The 27,798-nt window shown below is 40.3% G+C and overlaps 1 protein-coding gene across 4 annotated transcripts; it reads right to left on the minus strand.

Moving 5' to 3' along the window:
• Positions 1-206: 206 nt before the first annotated feature.
• Positions 207-27,768, minus strand: CLSPN (claspin). 4 transcript variants are annotated; one of them, XM_065577115.1, is made up of 26 exons: positions 27,607-27,748; positions 26,895-26,950; positions 25,570-25,705; positions 22,865-23,334; positions 22,277-22,441; positions 21,772-21,861; positions 21,419-21,491; positions 18,302-18,410; positions 16,196-16,758; positions 14,874-15,065; positions 13,399-13,577; positions 11,414-11,616; positions 10,825-10,889; positions 10,266-10,468; positions 9,560-9,720; positions 8,435-8,661; positions 8,046-8,160; positions 7,230-7,314; positions 6,838-6,938; positions 6,127-6,291; positions 5,884-6,005; positions 3,807-3,937; positions 3,047-3,152; positions 2,259-2,341; positions 1,893-2,054; positions 207-1,552 (listed from the first exon to the last, which is right to left on the minus strand). In XM_065577115.1, the coding sequence occupies exons 2-26, from the start codon at positions 26,928-26,930 to the stop codon at positions 1,436-1,438; spliced, it is 4,059 nt and encodes a 1,352-aa protein (XP_065433187.1). In that variant the 5' UTR covers positions 26,931-26,950; positions 27,607-27,748; the 3' UTR covers positions 207-1,435. The 4 variants fall into 4 exon arrangements, with proteins under 4 accessions (XP_065433187.1, XP_065433186.1, XP_023960000.2 ...); XM_065577114.1 differs by having other exon boundaries at positions 10,266-10,471; XM_024104232.3 differs by lacking the exon at positions 26,895-26,950 and having other exon boundaries at positions 10,266-10,471; positions 27,607-27,768.
• Positions 27,769-27,798: the final 30 nt, after the last annotated feature.

Genomic DNA, 27,798 nt, shown 5'->3' on the forward strand with positions numbered 1-27,798 from the left:
CAAATATAAGCCCTGTGAAAAAGGCCTTACATGGAGTAAAAGACACCTTTTACTGAAGCAGTTCCTCTTTGTGCTAGCCCATAATAGGACCCTCTAGTGTGGCAACAGTGACAGAGAAAGCAAACTTGGTAGATAAATGTATTCCTTGAAATACTTGCACACGGCTGCATGAGATTTTATAAATTAATTTTAACTTCCACAGAAAATTAAAAACAAACACACGTTTATTGTAAAATTGCACTCCAATAGTATCATAGTTCCTTATAAACACAATATACATTAAAATATTTTACACCACCAACACACCAAAGTGTGCTTATGAAATTACAAAATGTACAACTCAGGATTCTTCTGTGATCAAGTCAGCATCTTGAGCATTTCAAATCGAGCCATAGAAACATGTGGCGTCTTTAAGAATTAGCCTGTATATTACAGTAAGTTTTAGCTTCACAAATTCACAATATAGCCAGGTGCACGTTGTACATACTTCCTGATCTTCCAAGTTTCTGTTCCTGCCTCAGACTTTAGGATAGTTGGGAATAGTGGTTCTTTGCTAGTATAAAATCTTGTTGCTTCATTCTAAAGGTGGCTTTACATTTCTGTCTGCACTACGTGACAACTACAAAGGGTGAATTCTCAGGGAAGATGGCACCTTGGTCCAAAACAACAGGCAATTTAAAAAAAATAAGTCTTCATTTGTGTAAAAGAACCTCTTCACATACACATCATTCCATCATGCCTACATGTATGTGAAGTTTGGCGGTAAAAGGTAACTAGTTGGGGGAGAAAAGCTACACTGCTGTTCTAGAAATGAAGGAGGGTTAACTTTTTTTTTTTTTTTTTTTTTTTTTAAGTATTTAAAATGTAAACCAGACCCTTTGGGGATATCAAGTCTATATGGTCAGCATTAGAGAAGGCAGTAGGTCTCAAAGGAAGATAGAAATACCTTATTACTGCAATTGTAAACAGTGTATGCAAACCATTGCTGTTCTGGACACCACACCTCCCAATGATGCAGCCCTCGGTCCTTCATAGATCAGTCCTCCACAACACAGAGGTGGTACAGCTATACTAAAAACAGACTACTTCACTAACAGAACTGTCAGGAGGAAGGGGCACGGAGTTAACACATTTGAGGAGTTGTTCTCCACAAGATCTGCATCCTGTAGTGTAATTTCAATAACGCTTTGGCATGAAGTATGAACTCAGTCTCTGCCCATCCAAAGCATGGACTTTTTTAGGTTTTGCTGGTTGTCCTGGAATACTGGGAAAGACCTTGTGGAAGAGACAAAGACTTATCTGGCAGCACTGACACAGGGAAGAATCCAGGCAAAAGAGAAACAGTTTTCCATTGGTGCTTGAAGCTAGAGATTTGCAAAGCATATACTGCGACTGGCAACAAGACATGATGCAATTTCTGTCCCCAAACAAACATTCAGCTCTCCAAGTATCGGAATATGCTTCGGCTCTGGTTCCCTTGTGTTGCAGCATCATCAGTCCTGGGCCGTTTGGGTGAAGGTGTTACCATCACTGTAGGACCTCTTTTCTTCGGCTATAAGAAAGCATGAGACCTGTGATTATTCAGGACAGTTACAACAAGATTTCCCATCACCACCATCCAATGAGAGCAAATATGCACATCCTAATCCCAAATATTCCACTCTGTTTTCCATCCCCTATTTCAGGCAATGCACCCAAACAACTCTCACTACATTGTGCACAGTGCTATATATTACAAGGGCACATTTGAGACAAAGTGTAGCTGTCCCCATCTGCCTATCAGGGTTTTGCACCTGCACATTCAGTAAGAATGCAGCCAATTAACTGAACATTCTTTAACATGGCAACATAGGCAAGTTGACACTATTGGCACATCCCACATAAATCTCTACCTGGGGTTTTGATTTCTCCTTTGCCTCTTCACTCTTGACTGGGGAAAGTGTGTGGAAGACGAAGTTTCGTGAGTTTCGGGGAGCATTTGGATTAAGGTCTGACATGGCTGCAAGCTTCTGAAGGACAGCTTTAGGTCTGTTCAGAAGTGATCCATTCTTTAGCTGAAGACAACCAATGAATTTCACATTAACGCATTGCATGAATAATTTTAATAGATTGCAGTTCTTTAGAGACAACCACATTGCACCCACACTCCCCAAAACCCTTCTATAGCTGGTCAGTCATCAGTGATCTGTATTTTTAAAAGCATTTGGTAGATGCAACATGAAAATACACATCCAACTTCATGCCATGCAGGTACCAACCTGAAGATCGCTGGTAGGTCTGAATGTTTCAAAGGGATTTCTTGGTAGTGATTTTGTTTCCTGTACAGCTGCTACAGGGTTTGCTGAGGGCAGAGAAAAAAAACACAGAAAAGAAATTCAATTCCTGAGTATCATTAGAAAAAAAAAGTTTTGTACCAGACAGGGAAGTACTCACAAATGACAGCAACCCTGTTCCAATAAATGCTGCCACCAGAATTCTGTTTTAACTGACCAATGAGCCATATAACTGATAGCTAACAACAATGGCAATGACGTCTTTAGCACCTGGCAGGGAACTTGTTTATTTCGGAAGTAGTTATGCAGTCTCAGAATCACATTTTTGCCATGTGCAAGTTAAAAATTGACTAGATTATTTGATTTAAACTACATTATGCAATTTTTCCCTTAAGCAGTTTGCACTCTGGGAAGTAGTGTGCTGTGTCGAATGTCACTACACTCAAAGAGTCTTTGTGAGGCAGTGACCAAAAGAGGAAGAAGACTGAAAGCATAGGGACATTCTGCCACTAACTATTTTTTTAAAAAATTAAGGGAAAAGAAATATTTTAGCAAAGAAAAAAGTCTGCTGGCCATCAAGATTGCAGCTGCATCTCTTAGTGCCAGACAAGTCAAAGCACTAACAAACTTGGAGCCCATCCTGCACTGGTATGGGGGGAATGAGTGGAGATATCTAGTCGAATAGCAACTTTCACTAGTGCTTGGAACAGTCAGTAGCTTGTCAAGGTTTTTTCTTTCTTCTTGGATGCCACTTCAGTGTGAAACAAGCTTACCTTTCTTCTGCAAGGACTTAGCAGTCACCTTCTTTGCTAGTTTCATGAACAGACTATTTTCACCAATTTCTTCCTCCTCCTCCCCTTCATTTTTTCCTTTCTCTATCTGATAAAAATAAATGATGTTTTTTAGACTGGTTTCAGAGTGGTAGCGGTGTTAGTCTGTATCAGCCAAAACTGTATCAGCCCTTGTGGTACTTTAGAGACTAACAAATTTATTTGGGTATAAATAAATGGTCATTCATAAATAAGCAAATTGCAAGAATCAGAATGCACATTTCATTCAGTGTCTTGAACTTACTAACTCTCTTTACTACATCAGTTTTAGGATACAAGGCCAATATAAACCAGCAATTAAAGTTTCCTGCAGTTTTTCAGGTCGTTTATCAGCATCATCTTTTTATCTATTACAAACAGTCAAAGCTTCAAGATACCAACCAGATTTCTTTCCTCAGACCCTATGTTAATTACAGCAACTTGACCTGGAAGTTTATAAGCCTTGGAATTAGGATTCTGGAGCAGAAAACAGGATTTCTGGATCTGCCACCAACTCAGTGCATAACCTCGTGATGGGGAAACTGCTTGCCAAGATCACAGGAGGAAAAACAAAAGGTGCTATATAAGGGAGAAGTGAAAACTATAATTGATATGGTTTTTAACTAACTGGACCAACCGAGAACTCTGCCAACAGTCTAGCATGCTTTGTTAAAGGTGTACCGAAGTATTAAGCAGTCAGCCTTTCTGCAGACTAACGCAATACCTGCTCACGGAGCCACTGCTCTCGTTCAAATCGCTCCTTTCTCCATTTTGTCTCTGTCTCATCAAGCTGTTCTTCATTCTCATCATCATTATCAGAGTCTCTGTGAAACAAGTCCATCTGGGAAGCATCATCTACAAAAGAAGAGACAGTAGTTAGTTCTCCCAATCAGAGAGGGGCATGAGGAATGTAGATGAGCTCTCCTGTCCATTAAAAAGAAACCTATACTTCCAAAAAGGTTCCACAGACAAAGCACATAGGTTTTGTTTAAGATGGTAGTAGGTGGACATGCAGAGTTTAGGAAAGGGTTACGAACTCTCCCCACCAGAAATCAGTAAGAATTTCAGAAACAGTGAAGACAAAAAAAACCCACACATGTGCACGCACACACACACACACACACACTTAGAACTAGTTAAGCTGTAACAAAATCCTTTCTGCCCAGAATTCTCTTCTCCTAAACAACTCCTGGCAATGAATCTCTGAAGTGAATTACATGCAGAATGCTTCCTCTCATTTAGATGGATGACACAGCTGGAACCAAAGTATTTAGCAAACAGTGATGAAATATCTAGTGGAAATGTTTCCGGTGAGGAGTTTTAGAAAGCATCATTCAACAAGATTAGCACCAGCTTTAAACAATGTAAAGAACTAAAGCAGGGTACTTGAGCGTTCTGCAGACAAAATTTGTGTTGTTTATGTATATGTAAACCACATTCTTGTTTAAAACACAAAGATAATATTAATTTACTCTTGGCTACTAAATTAAGATTACCATATATTTACAATTGCCACAGTCTGCTGCTTATTCCTTATTGACATCAAAATTAGCAGAAACATTCCCTGTGCACATTTTATATACACAGCACTCAATGGTACAGGCTGGAGACTGACTTGTGAAGAAACAAGTCTTGTATCAGAGGCACAGTTGTTATACAAGGGATCTTGCCCCAGCAAATTAAGTATGCTATGCTATACCCAAGAATAAACCCTAAAACCAAGCCATTAACAATAATTTGAGTATTGCCCATTTCCACTAGAAATATACAATCAGAATGTCTGTAGGATTTTTCCTTTTGCCCAACTAAACATTCCGCCTGCTCCCAAGCAAACGGGCAATGGCAATCAATAGTAAGAGTCTGTTTAATATGTCTGTGCCAAAATGCAGAGATAACAGGAACGTTTCAGAACAGAGTAGAAGAGTTACAAAATCTAGCAAGGGGCAGGGAAATCCTCACTTCAACACTTGAAAGAAAAAAAAAAAAAAAAGTAAGTGACTCCTTAAAAGAAAGCTATTGAGGGAAACTATAGACTGTATCTTGTCACAATAGTATTGTCCTAAGGGAGTTCAGAACAGCAACATATGAAGCCTTGCTAAAATATTAAGTACTTGTGTGTAACAAACTGGCTATGTTGTATCCCCCTCTAGTGGCTACACATATAGAGTAAGAGCCTTCTGCTGACAAAAAGTGATTGGAGATGCTCCTATATCTCCTCAAGTGGTAGAGGCCTGTGCTGAAAATTCCAGGTTCAAGTCCTGCAGACAACCTATAATGGGGATCATGATATACACCTTAACTAAAAGATTAAAAGCCATGCCCATCAGCTTTCTTTCTGTTTACTTTTTCCTGGACTTAGCCTGCAGAAAGAGCAATATATAGCATCTATATACTATTTTAGTTAGATGGATGGAACTTAAAAGATTCTCCCAGTCTTAAGTGGTTTTAATAGCTTTTTTTTTTTTTAAAGTTATTTCTTTATATTAGCTTGAAGTTATTGATTCCCTGGGAGCGTTCTGTTTTAACTAGCATGTGATCCAAAAATGACTTAAAATGGTTTCTTCTTCAGACTTTTCAAGCCAAGGTTCTACTGTGGTCTGAAACCAGGCAAGAGAAGTCAAAGCAAGTCCCCCACACCCAGTTACAAGAAACATGTGTGTATTAAAACAATAAACTAGGGCTCAGTAGATCTTACAACCATAAGCCTCATATTAAAGTACTTACTGAAGAGTTTTCTTCCCCCGACCTCCCACACTGTATTTTTTGCTCTACAATAGAAGATTAATATGCCAACATTATACCTATGTTTTTCCATTTGAATTTTCTCATTCGCCCAGGACCATCACTGTGCAGGTCTCCATCAGCAAGATATCTTTCTTGGTACAAGCGTAACTGACGCTTATCATCATCAAGCATCGCCTTCCTAATGTTATTGTCCAAGGGAGAGAAGCCTACGTTAGTTTTGCAATTCCAGATTATAACCGATTATAACTTTTAGATGTGCATTTCATGTACTGTATAAGTATACTAGGATTGCTACTGACATGTGTATTTTGTTAATTTGATCCTGTAGTTCCACTTCGGTAGGGAGTTCTTCATCAAGAATCTCTTCTTCATATTCATCCAGCTCTTCACCATCATATTCATCCTCACTTCCTACTTCACTCCCCGACAGCTCTGCCTCATCTTCCAAGAAATCCTGCAGTTTTCTATAAGAGAATTTCCAAAGGAGTTAACGTTAGAACGTTTAGCTGCATCACGTGAATCTTTGAAAGCAAGAGCAAAATCTTTCTGGAACTACTGTGTATGCTAAATTAGAGATGCTATTATTCGGTTTTAGTTTTCAATTTGATTAAGTTATTTAAGTTTAAGAGCACATGAACGTGTGGAAGGTCTGCCAGTTTACTTCACCTCGGTCCCACAGCACCCATTATTATTTTAGTTCTGAGCTTTCTTACCAGTTGCCCATCTAACAAGATGACAACTGCCTTCTAAGAAAAAAACCAAGGTCATTTCACTTGCAAAATGTGTACTACAGCACCCACCGAAAGATCTTAAGTCACGAGCAATATTAAGAGACATACTATTTCAACAAAAACAAAAAAAGTCACTGTTACTTTTATCCTGGTCTCTTGCTCTTTATTTTTAAGGCTCCTTAATAGCTCTTTCAACTCTGACTCTTAACTATTAATTAAGTTTCTAGTGACATGGTTCTGTTTTTCTGGCAGGTCAGATAGGGAGAAAGATTTACTCACAATTTTTTCTTTAAGCCCTGTCTTTGTCTCAACAGCTCCTCTTCATCATCACTAACTTCTGCTTCATCTTCGCTTCTCTCAGCGCCTTCACTTTTTTCATCCTATCAGTCAACAAGAAACAGTTTTCAGAAATTCCTAAGATATTCAGTAGAGTGTTTACTCCCTAGAACAGCAACTGCCTCTGTTTTTCAATGGCTAAAAACAAAAACAAACCAAGAAAAATCCAGGAGGTTTTAGTTTAAGTGCTCACAAAACCAAGATATTTTCAGATTATTTCAGTAATCTATGCTGGAAGTTTAGATTTTTGCACAAGTGGACAGACCACTGAGAAAATAAACGGAATGCTTATGGGCAGAGCTCTGAAGTTATCACTTCATTCCGTCAATACTCACCTCCTCGCTATCAAAGGCATGATCATCTGTTACGAGCTGAAAATTGCCAAATTCTTCCTCCTGCTCCTCATCATCTTCCCCTTCCCTATAAAAACCGAACCACATCACACACTTACAATTGATCTCCAGCAATGGATATGAAATGGATCGACGCAGGGTTTTAACTGCTGGATGAGCTAGTGACAAGCAATTATCCATGATAGCATCTGAAACATTGCAGTCTCCCAACACTGTAGCATGGAGCTTTAGGTGCTTAATTCCCCATTAGCATTAGCGGGAGTAATATTGGCAAGCCATTATCTTTTGTGTTAGTTTCCCCTTCAGTAAAACGGAATGCCTCTTGGGAGTAGGTTGGTACTCTTTAAACAATTAAGTCTCATAACATCCTTGTTAAGTGCACATGAATCAGTCCAGTTTTAAAGAGGAGGAAAACGAAGGTGCAGAAGTTAATGACTTGCGCACAGTTCCTGCATTCAACTGCAGAACTGGGAACAGGAGCCAAGAAGTTCTCAATCCTGTGCTTTGATTTGATCAAAATTCTCTACCCACTTTCCGCCTCCACCATCAATAGCAGTAGAGACTCTTTCCTCATAATGGACATTGGGAACTGCAGTGCCTTAGGAGTCTCTCAACTCTCACGTATCACCGGTCAAAGGAAGAACTGTTGAGCATTGAGATACTCAACTCCTTCACCTCCAAGGCAAACCACATTTGTGTCAATAGCATTTTGGACTCCTGTTGAACCAGAGTGAGACACATCAGAAGCCAAGTCAGATCATGATCACCATGCAGAACTAGAACTCCTGTAATGCTGACCTGTCAGTTGGGAAGGAGCCTGAACAAAGTGCTAGTGCTTCTGCCATTGGATCATCTGTGTCACTCTCTTTTTCTGGTTTAGGGGATGCTGAAGATGCCCAGATTGGAGATGTTGCTACAGAAAGAAACCAAAAGAGAAATCATTACACAGCTTCCTTTTGGCCTTTGGAACATCACTGAATGTCTTGGAAATGATAGTCAACGCATGTCTATAAAGATTCCAAACAGTTAAAGCGCACTAAGCTCTTAGGGTTCCAAGTACACTATTAAAATTCCTTAGGCATGAGCAGCCCTGAAGGATTAGTTCGTACAAGACTTCTTTTGAAAACTGAGATTTGCCCCCAAAAAGTCACAAATCAAAGTCACTGGGAACAGAACTCGGGACTTACTCTGAGAGATGAATTTCCCTGAACAGAGATTGAGCAGTTCTTCCATGTTTTGTTTTTTGCCAGTATTAGCATTTGGAGTGTGCTCAGCCTGACTGCTGAACTGCCCAGAACACAAGTCCAACAACTCGTCCATGTTGGCATCCATTGCATTCTCATCCATACTAGCCAGAGACAGCTGATGCTTTGAGGACTGGTACTTATTCCTGTGGTGCCCAACATTCAAGAACCTGAAAGTAAATTTTATTTAGAAGTTGGCAACTACAGTTTAATACCCACCACATATTGGAAAATTTTGCCCTTCCACCTATGCGGAGGGCTTGTCTACAGAGACAAAGCAGAACTCCCAAAAGAGTCTCAACACTCAGTTATAGTATAACTAAGCATGACATTGTGGGAGTTCCATGTTTGTCTCTCACTGATTCTAGATCAACTTTGCTCAATTTAAGTAGGTAGATCGCTTCTCTAACGGCCAGTCTTGCAAACTCAATCTGGAATAAGAGGATCCAGTTGTGTTTTCCAACTCACACTGCCAGTAGTAATGGTTCTGCCAATGCAATTTGGCTGTTCTGGGGATGTATGATGCAGAATAAAATCCATCTTGCTCTGCCAAAGCTGCAATGGCTCTGCATTGGCTAGCAAGAATAAAATGCATTCAAGTCTTTTTAGTCAGTAAAGTTAACAGCAGTTAACAGATCAGCTGATTAAGAAGGTTTTAGTTATTACATGGTTTTCTGATCTTAACTGTTTCAGCAAATGAATACTGTACTGAAACCCGTAAGATAAAAAAAACTAATTAAAATCTAGACCTACTTCAGATCTGTGGAGGGTTTTCTAAAGAGGGATTTAAAAATATATTTAAATACCAACTAAAAATTTGTGAGGGATAGACACATGCATTGGCACCTTTGGGACTCAATATACTACAGTTTCCAACATTAATAAAGAGATTATCATTGGGCCAATCACACTGTGTAAAGCATGGCATAACAGAAAAGATCAACAGAGCCCTTTAAATAGCATGTCTTTTCATGTAGCCTAAGGGAGTAAGAACCCCACAAAAATCTGTGCTACTTCTGTTAACACACATAGAACGCCACCCTTGAAGGATGTATATCAGTAACCTACCCATCTGCATCAAGAAGTTGGCTCTGAGTATCATCTTCCAGAGAAAACTGAAACTGAGACTCTCCAGCTCCCGGAAATAAACTCTTGGGCTCAGGAGAGGCATTGTACAGATCCTGGGAATCCTCTATGGGAAGAGAGGGCTCAGACATCTTTCCTGAACTCTAGTCAGGGAAAAAAATTAAGATAAAATTCACAAGATCTGATAATGAACTAGAATATAAACACTTAATCTTTTCATAGTCCTACAAGTTGGAAGCAAAAAGGCTTAATGGTTGTGTCATTTTAAACAGATGAAAATACAGAAGAAGAAGGTTAACAAGTATTCATGATTGTACTGCTACCTAGTTAATAATGCACTAGTGAGAGATGTTGTATAGGCCATGGGAATATTTTTGTATAGTTCATAGTTACCAAAAACAGCAGTGGGTTTCCTCCAATACTTTTTGAACTTTTAGTATTGGATTTGTGTATTTAATGCATCACCCTGATTTGTTCGGATATGAATTTTTTAAATATTTATCTATCGGTCAAGACAGAGATTCTTTATTGATTAAATCCCAATTAACCACGGAGGGGACACTGGCTATCTGCTACGCTCACATTCTTGACCTATAAAAGGAAGCTTGGCTTTGGCCTTAAGTCACAGAACATCTGAAGTTGTAAGGAGAGTGCAATGAAGGGAGAAAAGATGGGGCAGGAGTCTTACCTTGGAAGCAGAGCTGATAAAGCTTGCTTTGAACAAGGCTGGAGAGGAAGACCTGAAACCTCCTACTGCAGATAGAAAATTGGCCCCACGTGCCATCTGTTTGTTACAAGGCTGGTATGATGGAATCATGGAGCCAATCAACTCAAAGCTGCTGTTGTGGCTGCCCTCTTTTGCGGAAGTTGGCAGTGAAAACGAATCGTCGTCTTCTAAGGAAGAAAGCAGCTATTTAAGAGGAGTTTTAGGAAGCCACTGTACTATGAGTGCAGACAAACCAAGGAACGCAAAGAGTTACATTGGCTGCATCGGCAAAAGAAAGTCACAGGCCTCAATAGTTCAGTGAATTGGAACCAGCAGTTTCCTTAAAATGCCTAATCAAATGACATTTTACAATTCAAATCCAACCCAGTAAAAGTAGCAAAGCAGCATTTCACAGCCCCAGTGCAAGCATGTGATAGAGACACAGCAATGGTAACTAGATACAGAAATGTGCAAATCACTTGTGTGCCAGAACTGAAAATCCCCAAGCAAATTGCTTGCTTTAACAGCAGTTTCACTTTACCTAACTTGGTAGGTCTTTTGCCTGGAGCTTCCTCCAACTCAGCTTTTTCATCAGGAAGAGAATATCTGCAATTTATTAACAAAACAAAAAAAGTATTTTGACCAAGTTTTGTTTTGTGTGGATTAACTATCAGGCCTGGTCTTTTATAGACAAGATAATGTATGTGGAATGCACTGAATACACTGCCATTAGGAAGTTGATTCTTCCCCGAATGACAAGGATATTCATTGAGACAAGCTAAGCAAGGTAATATCGTTCATTGGACCAACTTCTGTTGGTGAGAAAGAAGCTTTCAAGCTTACACAGAGCTCTTCTTCAGGTCTGGGAAATTAACTCAAAAGTATCACTGCTATCATAGCGTCACTTTCACATGCAAACTATTATTTTCATATGTGACTGTTGCAATCATGAAGGACGCAACAACACTCCTAAATATTACCACAAATAGTGAGACAGCAGGCATCCTTATATTTAAGCACACACATGAATCCACTAGTTCTCAAATCAAATATCTCATGCGTATGTTAATCAGATTAAAACATAGTTGGGGCAGGCTGGGTTCACCGTTTCTAAAGACCGGTTTATTTACCCCATTTTGGAGGAGTTGTCCTTGAACAGCATCAATGTAGACTCTGTTGAGGAAGGTTTGGGAACAGAGTCACAATGCACAGACTTGTCCACCCTTTCCTCATCAACTGATTCTTTGTCAGTTTCTTTATCGCCATCTTCAATACCCTTCTCTTCCAGCTCCTCATCATCTTCTTCGGCCTCACCAAGAAGGAACTCTACAGTCTAAAAAACCCAACACATATCCATGTAATGAGACAGCAGGAATTATTATTTTGACCATCTACTTAAACTGCATACCTTTATATGCCCAGTTCTAACATGGAATTATTGAGGGGAGAATTGAAGGAGGTTTCCAACTCCTGGACTTCTCTACTCCAATGCCTGCTCTGAAGGGGCTTAGAATAACCAAGTCATTTTGACCCCTTAATAACTGTTTGGAAAAGAATGTCTAGCCTCCAAGACTGACACTACTGCATCTCTGAGATCAGCCAAGGGATCTCAATTAAGTCTTCATACATCCTGTTGTAAACAAGCTTCTTGCAGCCAGGAGCTGAAAATACTGGCACCACTCAAAATGGAACAATTTAAAAGAAAAAGAAGTATAGGCATTGTGTTTACTTGGCTAGGTGAGACAGTGGGAAGGGCTTCACCTCTGTGTGAAGGATCAGAGAGTGGTCAATCCTGGAGGTAGCATACCTAAACTGAGAGGGGAGTTATTGGAACTCGTATGGCAAAGCAACCATTTACTATAAGCAGAAAAAAGTTTTAAGTTGCTAAGACGGTCAGCTAGCCACTAAAATGCTGTAATAATTTTAAAAGATTCTGACTATTCATATATTTCAAGTGTTTTAGGTCAACCTGAACTAGGATATGGACTGATAAAGATCACTTAATAGCCAGATGCCAGTGCTGTGGTCTCCTTTTCAGGGTCACATCGCAGCTTAACTCTGTCCGTGCCCCCTACTCCACCCTCCCCAGCCAAGACCAGGAGCGGGGGACATATGGGGGTAAGGGGAACCGAGGCTGGGGTGGGAACAGAGCCCCGGCCAGGGGCGCAGGGCTGGCAGCTGGGGCCAGGAGCAGAGCTGGGTGGCACCCCCTCCCCACCCCCCGAACGGTCCTCCGCGCACAGTCTGGGGACCTCTGTGCTAGTGTCACTGAACAGTCAGGAAGAGACTGGTATTAAAAAAAGATCTGCTGGATACTGTTCTGTGAGCACATGGAATCTTGAACATTCTAATTACAGTAACTCCTCACTTAACGTCGTCCCAGTTAACATTACTCGCTGATCTATTAGAGAACATGCTCATTTAAAGTTGTGCAATGCTCCCTTATAACGTTGTTTAGCAGCCACCTGCTTTGTCCACTGCTTGCAGGAAGAGCAGCCCGTTGGAGCTAGCTGGTGGGGGCTTGGAACCAGGGTTGGCCGGCAGACCCCCTATCAGCTCCCTTAAGTTCCCTGTGCGCAAGCCACCCAGCAGGCTATCAAGTGCTGGGCAGTTCAGGTGTCCCTCCCCCACTGCCATGTGCTACTCCTGCCCTCTGCCTTGGAGCTGCTCCTGGGAGCCTCCTCCTTGCTATGTGGGCAGGGAGGGAGAAAGAGGGGGGGATAATGTCAGGGTATCCCCCTCCACCCCGCTCCTGTACCCTATCTCCACAGAGCTGGGGGGGAGGGGAGGACACACAACAGGGCTCAGGTGGAAGGGAGCTTGCTGGCAGCAGCTGCTGTCTCAACTTGCTGATCTACTTAAAAACGCAGTGTATTAGAGTGGGATCAGCGTACTTAAAGGGCAATGCGCATGCGTCTCTCTCTCTCTCTCTCTCTCTCACACACACACACAGTTACTGTACAGTATTTTTAAGTGTCAAAGAACGGTCTCTATTTGGCAAATTGTGCATATTAATATTGCACAAAACTCTGATTTATCTCATTTCCCTGTTAATTATGAGGAGTCAGCAGACATTAGACATTGACAAAGTTATGTAAAAATGCTGTGAATAGACCTCCGGGTTACATTCCTCTTCCTCAGACTCGTCTGTCATTTCTTCCTCCTCTTCTTCCTCCTCCTCAAACAGGTCCTCATTATCCAGTTTAAGCAGTGCTTGCCGCTTCTGGCGTTCCTCAATCCTGCGGAGTTTCATGGCCTCCTGTAGTTTAGCCTTCAGCACTTGTAGCTTTTCACCTGGACAGAAATGAATAAATTAATACATTAGATGCACTACAAGGAAGCCTTAAAATTTGTTGCCTCAAGCACAAAATTTAATGTAACTACACACACACAGAAAGAAGATTAAAGGCATTCGTGCTTTTATTAAAAAAAAAAAAAAAAAGATTTTCTGACTTGATCTGTTAATTAGAAGAGCTAAATCTCTTAGCCTAAATAAACGCCATTTAGAGAGGGAACACAACTTTATGAATTATCAGGAAGGTTCCTTATTATCAACAAATGCCACTGGTACAGCCCCATGAGCTAGCAAAGGGTTCTTCTTTCCCTTGCTTTTGACTGGCGCAGTGGTTTCCAGTTACCCTGGGCAAATTTAATATTTCACCAACAGCTAGAAAGCATGCATGTCGTAGAACAAATCAAAATTACCTACCTCTAACATTTAAATATTATAGGTGTTTCAAATTAAGTTTCCCATATATTTATCATTTTTAATACATGCAAATAAAATGATCTGATACACAAACAGCCTGTATTAAGAATTGCAACAGGGATGATTCATATTAATTATGAATACCACACAAGGGTTAATCTACAGATTTTATGTAGATGATTGATGTCCTGTAGACATTAAGGATAAATATGTTTTATATGAAATCGTGGGGCAGGAGGAGAGAGATTCCAGAGGGCGAATGGCTAAATTATGGCACAGAGCAACATCCTCTTTAATAGCTAACACAGTTCAAGAGTTACCTTTTCAAGCGTCTAACATACCAACCTGGTTAGAAAAATATAGCTAACTGGAACGGTTAATGCCTGTTAATTCTGGAAGCAGGGATTCTCACTTATATTTTAGATTTTTTTTTTTAGGGGGAGGGAGGGGGAGAAAAAAAATGGTTGCAATTGCAAAGAGAATCAGATTAAAAACTCCCTTATGTTCTATTGACCATGATCAACCAGTAAGAGAATCTGAATGTTTTTCCTTCACAATTACTTATCTATTGATTGCAGCTCATTATGAAACTGAAGCAAGCATGTAGTTTTAATTGTCAACGTGTTCACTACTTTGCATGAAACATCTTAAGACGATCCTTGCCCACGGAAGCTTATAATCAACAAGGCAGACACACGTAAAAGATGATCCAGACCAGACATACTGAATGATCTTATACTTGTATTTTGGCGAAAGTAAACTCCAGTTGAGACCTTGGCTTCCAGTAAAGATGTAGGATATTAGATATTCTAGAAGTTTCTTAACAAAGAAAATATACTTCTTTTCCGACTCAACAACTATGACCCTCACCCCAAATATACCTGGCTTTGCAGGGACTGTATCATCTAGATTTTCTGCAGCCAAAGTCACCGGCACCATGGCTACTTTTAGCTCCTCTTTTCCCTCAGCAGTAGTCTCTTTACGAATAATGCTCAAGTTCACAGTCCGTTCAGTTTTTAACTTGGCGGTGTGAAGTGTATGCTTCAAGAAACGCGCTTTCAGAGCTTCCAGTTCTTAAAAAAATATATTATATTATATTTAAGGTCAGAAGAAAAATTCCTGCTAAGATCAAGTTAATTTGAGGCAGCAAAAATAATAATTTCAGTCACTTGTTATACATACAGTTGTAACATGCATTTCTAAAGTAAGTTTTTTTATAAACAAAACAAAAAAGTTTTAAAACACATTGGATGCTGAAATGCAAGAGGGGTCAACATTATTTGATTTGAAAATAACATTAGTAACAGTGGCCCATCTCTGGATAACTTTGCTCAACCATGCACTTAGGATGGCTTACTTTAATATTTGGGCATATGATCAAATGCCAGTTGAAAACCTTAAACACCCCACAACTAATTATTCACTGGAGATTTGGGTATCAACATTCCATTTCATTAACAGACTCTCCCCTCCACCCCCCCCCCCCCCCCATAGGATCAGACCGACATATATACAGTATTTAAATCCAGGATGATAGTGGAGGAGTCATCATTTCATGACACAGGCCATGTTTCTGTACAATTTAAAGAACAGACTGAATGCTAGTAATAAATGTATGTAGGTATAAATGGAAACTTACTAGAATGATATTATAGAACCTCAAAGTGTAATGCAAACAAACTGATATGGGATCACCTATCCACCACTGAAACAGCTGAAATTTTCAAACATGGGTGCCTAAAGCTAGACACCGATATCCTTAGAGTGCTAAATAAGAGTGACCTGATTTTCATTTGCTGTGCAGCCATGACTTCTAATGATATAATCAGAAGGTACTCATGCTCATCTCTGAAAGTCAATCTTTTTATTCAGGTATCTGAATAAGAAACCTTAGAGGCCTAATTTTAGGCACCCCAAGTTGAAAAATGTTGGCCTTCCTGCTTAGTACAAAAAGCAAATGCCATCTTATTTTAACAATCACAAAAGGATCAGGATTTCTGTTTTTAAATCTCATCTGAAAGACAATACAGCCACCAGCATAGCCAGCACTATGCTGTGACGTTAGTTCTCCTCAAAAGAAAGTGTGCCTGCCCCTTTCTGATTCACCAACTTCTAGTTGTTCCTCAGAGTTCTCCCATCTAAGTTCTGGCTTAACCCTACCTAGCTTGTCAAATCTAGCAGATTGTAACAGGTAATATTGTACCTTTGTTTGATTCAGGTTCATCAAGGATAATAAAGGAATCACTATCAGAGTAAAGTCTTGGCTTGATGGATAGATCTACTCCCAGCTCCCGAAGTTTATCCAGTTTAGACTTCCTTACTTTTTCAGGCTGAATCTCCACCACTGGTACCACCTGTTGAACAGATTCTTCATGTTCTACACCTATTTTCTGTGACTGGTCCTCTCTTTGTACATAGGCATATTCTTCAGATGCCAAGGGAATTTCACTCTCCATTTGTTCACTGCATTCGTTACGGAGTAGGCTAGACTGCTGCTGCTCTTCTGAATTACCAGCAGTTGTAGGTCTCTCGCAAATATCGGAAGCACCATCTTCTCTATGCTTCTCAGCACAGTTTTCTATCAAGTTCTCTACTACATCACGGGACGGTTTGTCCACAGTGGTAACACCAGGATCCTTGTTAAACCCCATTTCCAGTTCCCTGGCTGCCGGCTGATCAGCCTCTTCAGTCTGATTATTGCTGCAATTTACAGCTGAGTTCTTAGTGGCTGCACTTTCTTCATTTAGACAGGGCTGATATTTAGTTCTGCCAAGAACAGAAAAATAAAGTCACCAGCCAAAACACAGTACATCAGTCCATAAAATGACTACTGTTAAATGTGAGAAAAGCCTAAATCAAACCAAGGCAACAAAACCATGTTCTATTTATTGTCCTTGAAAAATCAGTTTTGGAGGGAGGGGGGAGAAAATCATCGTTCATAAACGCTGCTTATTTTAAACATATCTTCATTTTCAAACTCAGTTTTAAAAGTGGACAAAAAATTAATCTGACACATTTTTTACTACAAAGAGTTACAATAGGTTCACTCTAAAGGGTGCAGAGTCAACTGGTAAGTAAACTACATTATCACAACTTGGATTAAGTTAATTCCTGAGAGATTTAGTAGCCACAGTAGAGTACAATTTGTCTACAAAATTTAACACAAAAAAGATGACCCAAGCACAAAAAGTTTGGATCCTAATCCAAACTTTCTCTAAACTCATGGTGGGAGGAGGTTTGGGAGAGAGGGGGGCAACCAGGGTTAATCTGGAGTGCTCAATCAGCCCTGCTTACTTAACATATTCGCTTGAAGTCAACTGTAGTAATGCAATATTGTAATTCAGATCTTAGATGCTCAGAAGCCTAGAACTGAGTTGGTTCTCATATCACATGACAATACCAATGATCTATTACTGTACATTATAATTTTTATGCCTATGTAGAATACTCTATTCAGTAACACAAATTACTAGTTCTATGCAAATGCAATAATATCAAGTTAGGGTGATTCTAGGAAGCATAACAGTAAATAGCCTGACATTTGGGCATTTAAAATCTCAACCATTAATGCAAATTAATTTTAGGATTCTCTGGATTTCATTTCTTTTTAAATTAAAGGGAAAAAATTCACTAACTGCATCCTGAATACTCTTTATTTCAGTGTACAACACACCTTCTAAAACAGGATTTGGTATCAAATTGAGCATGGAGAAAAAAATCACAGCAGTGGTTTGAATTTGGTGGGGAGAATGGGACACTGTCACAAGAATTTAGATGAGCATATTTCTTTCAAATTTTACTTCTGAATAGCAAGTACAATATAAATAAGGATTTTCATTTCACTCCTGTCAGAGACTAGCTGGTAAATAAATCTATTCAGGGGAAAACAGATGTGCCCTGCTATTACATACTAGTTACTAAACTAGCAGATTTGCCACTTAGAACACTGGTTCTCAGACTGTGGTCTGTGTCCCATTGATGATCAATCAACACCCTTGCTGCTGGTCTGTGGAGAGTTGGCTAGTCACATGGTGATACTTCTTGTTTCCAGCTGTTAAACTGCATTAAAAACGTAGTTAAAAACATAATAAATACTTCTCTAGTATTACTTTCTCACTGAAGCAATCGCTTTAGTTGCCATAGAAGCAGTATGGGATTACCAAGGAAAGATGGGAGGCCTATGTGGTTGCAAATAAGAAGGGAGGCTGTATATTAGATAGCTTTTTCATAACATGGACCACATCTGCTTCAGGAAGATTGAGAGCCCTGATTTAGAAAAGAGAGACTATGAGATAAGCTTGGTCCTTACTTCAGCAATGCCATAGCATTTCCCTGCAATGTTGGTCGAGGTCTACGCTTGAAGAACTCATGGATGGTTTTGGTCTCAGGCATATGATACGGGAGAGATAGAGATGATTCTGGCAAAAAGGAAAAAAAAAATCATTTAAATTGTACCTCAAAACAACATGTATTTTTTTACATCCAATTGCTCTTGGGACAAGTATTTTCCAGCTCAAGTATCAGAGCAGAGATGAATAGCAGAGTTTAACCCTGAATAAAGGTTGTATCTGTAGGACCTCTTCCCAATCACCAATCTATTGTCATGAAGAGTGAGGACTGCAGCACGCACAGGGACTCATAAGGAAGCAGATTGTACCAACAAGAACAGAATTATAAGACCAATTCTAAAATTTGTTGCAACTAAATACCCAAGTCACACCAAGTCAGTTATATGCGTAGTCCAGCTATAATTTTTAAAAGACTCCAAGTGACTTCCCACAGCTGTGTAAAGGCAAGTTTTAAGCTCCAATCAGGAATTTTGCTTGCACCGAGAGACCATCCTTGAACAAGATTTCAACAAAACTGTTTTGCAGCCTATCCACTTTAGATCCTGAATAGTTCATGTTAAGCAACAGCAGAATCTGGCCTGTCAGGAGTTTCTGCTGCTCTCCTGAAGATATCCTAATAGCTCTCACACACACCCACAAGAGGAGAGGTAATTCTTGATTTAGTCCTGAGTGCAGCACAGGATCTGGTCCAAGAGGTGAATATAGCCAGACCACTTGGTAATAGTGACCATAATGTAATTAAATGTAAACATCCCTGTAGTTGGGAAAACACCACAGCAGCCCAACACTGTAGCATTTAATTTCAGAAAGGGGACTACACAAAAATGAAAAATAAAGTTAGTTAAAACAGAAATTAAAAGCTGCGTGGAAACTTTTTAAAGACACCATAATAGAGGCTCAACTTAAATGTATACCCCAAATTAAAAAACATAGTAAGAAAACCAAAAGAGTGCCACCATGGCTAAACAAAGGAAAAGAAGTGAGAGACAAAAGGCATCCTTTAAAAAGTGGAAATTAAATCCTAGTGAGGAAAATAGAAAGGAACATAAACTCTGGCAAATGAAGTGTAAAAATATAATTAGGAAGGCCAAAAAAAGAATTTGAAGAACAGTTAGCCAAAGACTCAAAAAAAAAAAAAAAAAAAAAGTTATAGCAATTTTTTTTTTTTTTTAAGTACATCAGAAGCAGGAAGCCTGCTAACCAACCAGTGGGGCCACTGGACGATCAAGATGCTAAAGGAGCACTCAAGGGCAATAAGGCTATTGTGGAGAAACTAAATGAATTCTTTGCATTGGTCTTCAAGGCTGAGGATGTGAGGGAAATTCCCAAACCTGAGCCATTCTTTTAGGTGACAAATCTGAGGAATTGTCCCAGGTTGAGGTGTCATTAGAGCAGGTTTTGGAGCAAATTGATAAACTAAACAGTAATAAGTCACCAGGACCAGATGGTATTCACCCAGAGGTCTGAAGGAACTCAAATGTGAAATTGCAGAACTACTAACTGTCATCTGTAACCTATCATTTAAATCAGCTTCTGTACCAAATGCCTGGAGGATAGCTAATGTGACGTCAATTTTTAAAAAGGGCTCCATAGGTGATCTCGGCAATTAAAGGCCGGTAAGTCTAACTTCAGTACCAGGCAAACTGGTTGAAACTATAGCAAAGAACAAAATTGTCAGACACATAGAGGAACATAATTTGTTGGGGAAGAGTCAACATAGTTTTTGTAAATGGAAATCATGCCTCACCAATCTACTAAAATTCTTTGAGGGGGTCAACAAGCATGTGGACAAGGGGGATCCAGTGGATATAGGGCACTTAGATTTTCTGAAACCCTTTGACAAGGTCCCTCACCAAAAGCTCTTAGGCAAAGTAAGCTGTCATGGGATAAGAGGGAAGATCTTCTCATGGATTGGTAACTGGTTAAAAGATAGGAAACAAAGGGTAGGAATAAATGGTCAGTTCTCAGAATGGAGAGAGGTAAATAGTGGTGTCCCCCAGGGGTCTGTACTGGGACCAGTCCTATTCAATTAGTCATAAATAATCTGGAAAAAGGGGTAAACAGTGAAGTGGCAAAATTTGTAGATGATACAAAACTACCCAGATAGTTAACTCCCAAGCAGGCTGCGAAGAGCTACAAAAGGATCTCACAAAACTGGGCAACAAAATGGCAGGTGAAATTCAATGTTGATAAATGCAACTATACATACAAAATGATGGGGTCTAAATTAGCAGTTACCACTCAAGAAAGATCTTGGAGTCATTGTGGATAGTTCTCTGAAAACATCCACTCAATGTGCAGTGGCAGTCAAAAAGCAAAACAGAATGTTGGGAATCATTAAGAAAAGGATGGATAATAAGACAGAAAATATCATATTGCCTCTATATAAATCCATGGTACGGCCGCATCTTGAATACTGCATGCAGATGTGGTCACCCCATCTCAAAAAAATATATTGGAATTAGAAAAGGTTCAGAAAAGGGCAACAAAAATGATTGGGGATATGGAACAGCTTCCATGTGAGGAGTAATTAACAAGACTGGGACTTTTCAGCTTGAAAAAGAGACAACTAAAGGGGGATTTGATAGAGCTCTATAAAATCATGACTGATGGGGAGAAAGTAAATAAGGAAGTGTATTTACTCCTTCTCATAACACAAGAGCTAGGGATCACCAAATGAAATTAATAGGCAGCAGGTTTAAATCAAACAAAAGGAAGTATTTTTTCCCCCCACACAAAGCACAGTCAACCTGTGGAGCTTCTTTACAGCGTATGTTGTGAAGGCCAAGACTATAACAGGATTCAAAAAAGAACTAAATAAAGTTCATGTAGGATAGGTCCATCAATGGCTATTAGCCAGGATGGGCAGGAATGGTGTCCCTAGCCTCTGTTTGCCAGAAGCTGGGAATGGGCGACAGGGCATGGATCACTTGATGATCACCTGTTCTGTTCATTCCCTCTGGAGCACCTGGCACAGGCCACTGTCGGAGACAAGATACTGGGCTAGACGGACCTTTGATCTGACCCAGTATGGCCGTTCTTATGTTCACCCTTACACCAAAGAGTTTAGGTTTTACCTCTAACAAGTCGCTGGGTCTCACTATGCAGTCGTTTAATGGCTTCTTTACTTAATCTTGCTGCCTTCCGTTCCTTAAACAGAGAAAAGAAAGACCCTTGAAGCCACAGGACTGATGTGCAGAAGTGTATCTATATTACTACATAGTTTTCTTCTTTCAAAACAGCAACAGAAGAAAGTACTAACAATTGGATCAGAGTTTAAAAAAAAAAAAAAAAAAAAAAAAAACAAGACCCAAATCAAACAGAAGAATAAAGATACTTTGAGGAGCAATATAGATAAGCCTTCAAATAAAATTATGAAGAACTACTGAGGAGTTAAAAAGGAACAGATATTTATAATGAAATATTCCACCTTTCTTTTAGGTCCTTTTAATGTAGGTTCCTCACTATCATCATCAAATACACATTTGTAGTCTTCACTCTCAGAAAACAGATCTTTACTCTATAATTGGTAAAAAGAAGTCTATTAAATTTCAAAACAAATGGGAGCGGGTCAAGGGCAAAGAAGCTTGCAACAAAATAACTTTGTACAATTATTTTCTGTGCCATCAATCTTGAAATAGGAGCAGCAAACATTTTCATAAACCAATGCCAACTATTGTCCTGGTTTCTGCAACTTCTTTAAGTGCCTCTACAGCCTCTGTTGCAATACTATTTTTGGAATTTTCTATGACAACGCTCTTCAGAGAAGGCGCTAATATCCCTTCACCTCTAGCAAGCAATGTGATAGTGGGGACTATTTTCTTCCACTTTTACCAAAAGTGGAAGCACCCCAGTGTCACCAAAAGTGTGTGTTACATACTCAGGTACAATACCTTCTACAAAGAATATTACAACCTTAAACTAAAGTAAGTTACCTTATGTTTTTTCATTTTGTCTTTCACAGCAGCTCTTATTGATTCTAGTGACTCTTCATCTTCAAGAAGGGGATCATTTTCCTCCTCTAAATCATTCTCAAAGAGTTCTTTGTCAGCAAGAAGACACCCACTATCATTAAAATGGTATCTTTCACCGCCATCCTTCTGGTAAGCATAAGAAGGAAAGTACAAAGAATTATATTAATTTACAAGTTTATTTCAAAATACCTTCATGATTTTAGGGTCATTAGCAAAATTCAAAAACCAACCATCCCATCATCCCCAAAACAAAAATCTTTCAAATTCTGTAGGCCAGTCATGTTGACTTTATAGCATTCCAAAATTAGATATGCTAATTTATGGAGGCAGGTTCTCAACTGCTGCAATCAGCATACACAAGGAAGAATTACACAAAACCCACCAATGGCTCAGAGAAAAACCCTGTCCAAAACTTGGGGGCCCCATGTGGATGTCTAACTTACTGTTGTGATGTGGACTCACATGTTTTGCTGGAGGCTTCAGACCACCCCAAATGCTGAAATTTAACAACTGAAAACACCAGAAATGTTTGCAAGTAAATTTTTATACCTCCTGTTTGTATTTCTTTTCCTTCTTCAGCTGTCTAACAGCCTCTATTTTTCTCTCTTTTTCCGTCTTCCTTCTTGATTTGCCTATCACTTTGTCTGTTTCTTTCTCAAAATCACTTTTATGTTTTTTGTATTTTTTCCGAGATTTCACGGACATCTCCACAGGTTTCCTCACTTGTGAGCCAAACTCATCCTTAGTCAATTCGGACTTCACATCTATTTCAAGGTTTCCAGGATGCAATGGATCACCTGTGTCACTCTCATCACTGTCCCGCAGAGCTTGGCGAATCCGATGAGATTTTTTGTTCTTCTGGGCAAAATTATTCTCGTTTTCCTCCCCGCTTTCCACATCTCCATCCACAATGTCAGTCTTCTCAGGAAAAATGCCTTCCTCTTCGCCCTCACTCTCACTGTCCTGAAGCACGTTCTTGCTTTTTGATTTTTTACTCACAAAGATCTCCTCATCTGAATCTGGTGGAAATACATTACACTCTTTATGGCACACAACATGTTTTTAAAAACATATATATGATAATTGACAAATGATTAGTTCATGCACCATGCCAGATAAATGTTTCAGAGAAAAGTATTATCCCCTGAAGTCTCATGAATACCAGTGGAAGTTTAGTACAGCATAGCAAATCCAATTTAATCTATACTTTGAAAACCCATTCTCCCCCTCCCCCCATAATAGCATAATATATATAATTATCCACCCTTAAAGAAACTTAGAATCATCTCAAAGTGACTTTAGTTTTTAGTGTCTCTCCTTGAGACTAAAGTATTTATATATAATAAAAACCATGAACATATACAGGAAATAGTAATATACTAAATGAATTATAACAGACACATTATGGCCCAATCCTGCAAATATTTAAACAGGAACATCATTTTACTCAAATGACTAGTCCCATACAAGTCACTGAGCACGTTTCCTCTTCTGCTATACCAGGGGTCGGCAACGTTCGGCACGCGGCTCGCCAGGGTAAGCACCCTAGCGGGCCGGGCCAGTTTATTTACCTGCTGACGCGGCAGGTTCGGCCGATCGCGGCCCCCACTGGCCGCGGTTCGCCATCCCGGTCCAATGGGGGCGGCGGGAAGCAGCACGGGCCGAGGGATGTGCTGGCCGCGGCTTCCCGCCGCCCCCATTGGCCCGGGATGGCAAACCGCGGCCAGTGGGGGCCGCGATCGGCCGAACCTGCCGCGTCAGCAGGTAAATAAACTGGCCCGGCCCACTAGGGTGCTTACCCTGGTGAGACGCGTGCCGAATGTTGCAGACCCCTGTGCTATACAATAGTTAAATATATTTTTAAAATGTGTATTCCTACCTTAAAACACAAACTTACAAAACCAATTATCTTCTTTTCAAGGATATGTGGGGGACCTTAACTGAACATTTCCCGGTTTTCTATTGTTTGAGGTTGGAGTGCTGATGTTCTGTATTTCAGAATGGTGCAGGGAGAACAATGCAATGTTGTTCAGCAGAAGCCTTAGTCACACTTTAATTACAGTTTTTTATAAGTGTTATTTAAAAATCAAGATTTGTTTAGTTTTTTTATATATAAAAAAGCCTGCAATCCAGAACGTCAGAAAACTACTAATGAGCTCAGATTGAAAGGTAGTTAGTGTATAATACTTATTAAAATACTTAAAATTTGAGTGTGTGTTATCAGGAAAGAACTGATTCATCTGATAGACATGGAACAAAGTGTGCATTCAGAATCCTCTTTTATCCTCTCATTTACTTTTCCAACCGTACCAGGTACAGGAAACATCACTAAGCTTTAACTTTAATAGGAAACTATCATTAGGACAGTGTTATCTTAAAGTGAAAGCTTTCCGTATAAAAAACGCTGTTACACTTCTCCACTGAGCTCTGAGCATTCTTCTTGCAGCATCAGAAAATTCAACACTTTTCAAATGGAACTTCTACAGACAAATGCTCCTCTTCCAGGCATCAGCTCTATACTTTCTTCCCGCACCTCACAACAGCCTTTACAAATTTGGCCACATTGGATCGGTGTAAATGTAAGAGAAACATCACACACACTAAGCCATTAGAGTTAACGCTGTTGAATCTGCTTTGCTGGGCTATGCAAGTCATGAAAAAAGAAGGAAATAAGCAGTTAAGATATTCACTACCTCACTCAGCATTTCCTCTCCTCAATCTCAACTACTGCCCTTTTACCACCCTCACATCTCTACCCTTACCCTGAGCAACCAAAAGGGCACTTTGAATTCAGACCAGACGTACTTTTATATGTTCATGTATTTTGATTATTAATACGGAATTGGTGTGATTTTCCTACACTACATCATGCATAAGTTCTGTATGTTGTTTTGGATTGGTATGTTAGTGAGCCAAGTGGTGTCAGACTGCACATGACTGTTATGAGATATTTTCTTCTATAATATTTAGAAAAACACTTACGTTGTTAGTGATTGCTCTGATTTTTTTTTAAATGTAAAAATCTGAGAATTAAAGTCTGTATACATAGAGGAAAAAGCAGCAGCGTATGCAGGTTACATAGAAAAAATAATCAAGGGTTAGCAAATCAAATGTGTGACTTCTGAAGGGCAAATAGTCCAAGACCTCATTCTCTCAGCCTTCTGCTAAAGGAAACACCTATAAATGCAAAGTACAATATCCAGGTTTTTTTAAAAAACTAAAATCCAAAAGAGAGACCTGACAGTATTACAGACCTATGTCACCAAGAGATGCAGTTCCCTTGTTGGATTGACTTGGAGAGCTTGTTTCACAGCTGCCCTGTCCACTGTCAGAATCACTGTCAAAGGTTTTCTGCAAGTCAGATTTCAGATCCTCTGCTTCTGAATTAAGCTAGAAACCAAGAATAATATTAAGCAGCTTATACTGTATTAAGATTAACAGAGATGACTCATTGAATTCAATTTCATCCCAATGCATCAAATTGGATTACACAAGATATATTGAAATGTTATCACTATAACCTCTTAGGAATTCAGTTCATTCAACTGAAACATGATTATGCTGTATGCATCTTTTATTATTGAATAAAGTTGATTAAATGACGAACTCGGTGAAAGCATCAAAGCAAAAATCAAACATTATACCCAGACACTGCTTGGTAACCACTGCTTGAGACAACACTAAAAGCCATGAGAAACTTGCAACTTTCACCTGACATATTAACACTTCTAACTTTATGTAACTTGACATAAAATAAAGCCATCCCAAATTGTGTGAGCAATTAAAATCATTCCAGGAAGGTGACAGCCCGACAGGTCATTAATTATTATTCTGTGTAATGGACAAATGTAGTGAAATCATGACAACTTCAGCAGCAGGGCACATAGTTAAGATGACAGAAGACAGACCAGCTAAGCATCTCTTAGAAGAACATCCTTTTGGCATCTGATCAAGATGATGATGGAGGGATAATATGGAGCATGAGGTAAGAGTTCTTAATGTGCATTACCAAGGAAATGGGAAAAACATGTCCTTGACAGAAGGGGCAAGGGGGGGGGGGGGGAAGAGAGCAGCCAAGGAGCTCCATAGTCTGCACAGCCAGGGAGGAATAGCCATAGACGTAGTAATGGAGAAAGCCCTTACAGCAGGGCTGCAGACTAAATGCGGTCCATGACATTTAGAAACAAAACAGATGCCCCGCCAATAGGTGCACCCCCAAATCTCATAGTTTGGGGTCTTCATTTGTATTGTGTGTGGGTCTTCTGCTCCGTGGGCACTTCTCTCATAATTAACAGGAATCTGCACTGACATAACTCAGGCATTCAATTGCCCATCCCAGGTAGTGATGGTAGAGACAGCAGTAGATCAAAGGTGTAGGAATCTGAATGATTGTCATTTAACCAGGCTCAGAGTCCTGGCAACACTAGTACTCCCATCCCACCAGGGGATCAGATGCCCAGCATGGGCCAGTGCGGACACCTTTATGGTGTACCTGGCCAGGCCAGGTATCCCAGCATGCATTATCCCTCACCCCGAGAAGTAAGCCAGACCAGTGGTTCTCAAGCAAGGTTACACATACCTCTGGGGGTACGCAGAGGTCTTCCAGGGGGTACATCAACCCATCTAGATATTTGCCTAGTATTACAACAGACTACATAAATATCACTAACAAAGTCAGTACAAACTAAAATTTCATGCAAACAATGACTTGTTTATACTGCTCTATAAACTATACACTGAGATGCAAGTACAATATTTATATTCCAATTGATTTATGTTATAGTTATAGGGTACGCAGGGTATGGTAAAATGAGACCGTGAGCAATTGCCCAGTAACAGTGTGGCTGGGACCCTTTTGTATTTTTAGGTCTGATTTTGTAAGCAAGGAGTTTAAGTGAGGTGAAACTTGGGGTACACAAGACCAATCAGACTCTGAAAGGGGTACAGTCTGAAAATCTTGAGAGCCCCTGAGCCAGGCCACACAAACACTCCCAGCGTGCACTTGGGCAGGCCACTTGGCTCAGGGTGCCGAAGTGCACGCTGGGTAGTGTAGTCCTTACACTGGCGTGGTGCATGCTGGGACCTGTAGTATCCCCTGGAGCTGCCGGTGCAGGGTGGTGCCGCCTGCCCGGTGGCCGCAGTGCATGGCGGGAGTCGTAGTTCCCGCCAGCTGCGGGAGACCCAGTCACTCGGAACCGAGAGGCAGGGAGAGGGTGGCGCGGGTGGGAGGTCGCTGCACCCCGCCATCCCCTCCCGGCGCCGGCCAGACGATGCAGGCCGGACGGGCTTACCTCAGCCGCCATGGCCTCCTGCTGTCCGGTGGCGAGCGGGACCCTTGGCGCTGCTACCCCTCAAGGTCCCCGCCGTTAAAGCCAACACCAAGCCAGCGATTGAGTCCCCTTCGATTCTTCGCGCTCTGCCTGAGCTGGCCCCGCCTCCCTACTCCGGACCAATCACAGCTCGTTCTCTCCCTTACAGCACCC

The sequence above is a fragment of the Chrysemys picta genome, chromosome 23 (assembly GCF_011386835.1).
Source record: "Chrysemys picta bellii isolate R12L10 chromosome 23, ASM1138683v2, whole genome shotgun sequence".
Lineage (NCBI taxonomy): Eukaryota > Metazoa > Chordata > Testudines > Emydidae > Chrysemys > Chrysemys picta.

Excerpts from the sequence above, each read along its gene's own strand:
- CLSPN (XM_065577114.1), bottom strand. The coding sequence starts at position 26,930 with ATGTACCCCCTGGAAGACCTCTGCGTACCCCCAGAG. Across the intron at positions 8,161-8,434 it reads AGGGAAATTCATCTCTCAGA|CAACATCTCCAATCTGGGCA; the intron begins GTAAGTCCCGAG and ends TTCTTTCTGTAG. Across the intron at positions 3,938-5,883 it reads ATTCAAATGGAAAAACATAG|ATGATGCTTCCCAGATGGAC; the intron begins GTATAATGTTGG and ends CTTCTTTTGTAG.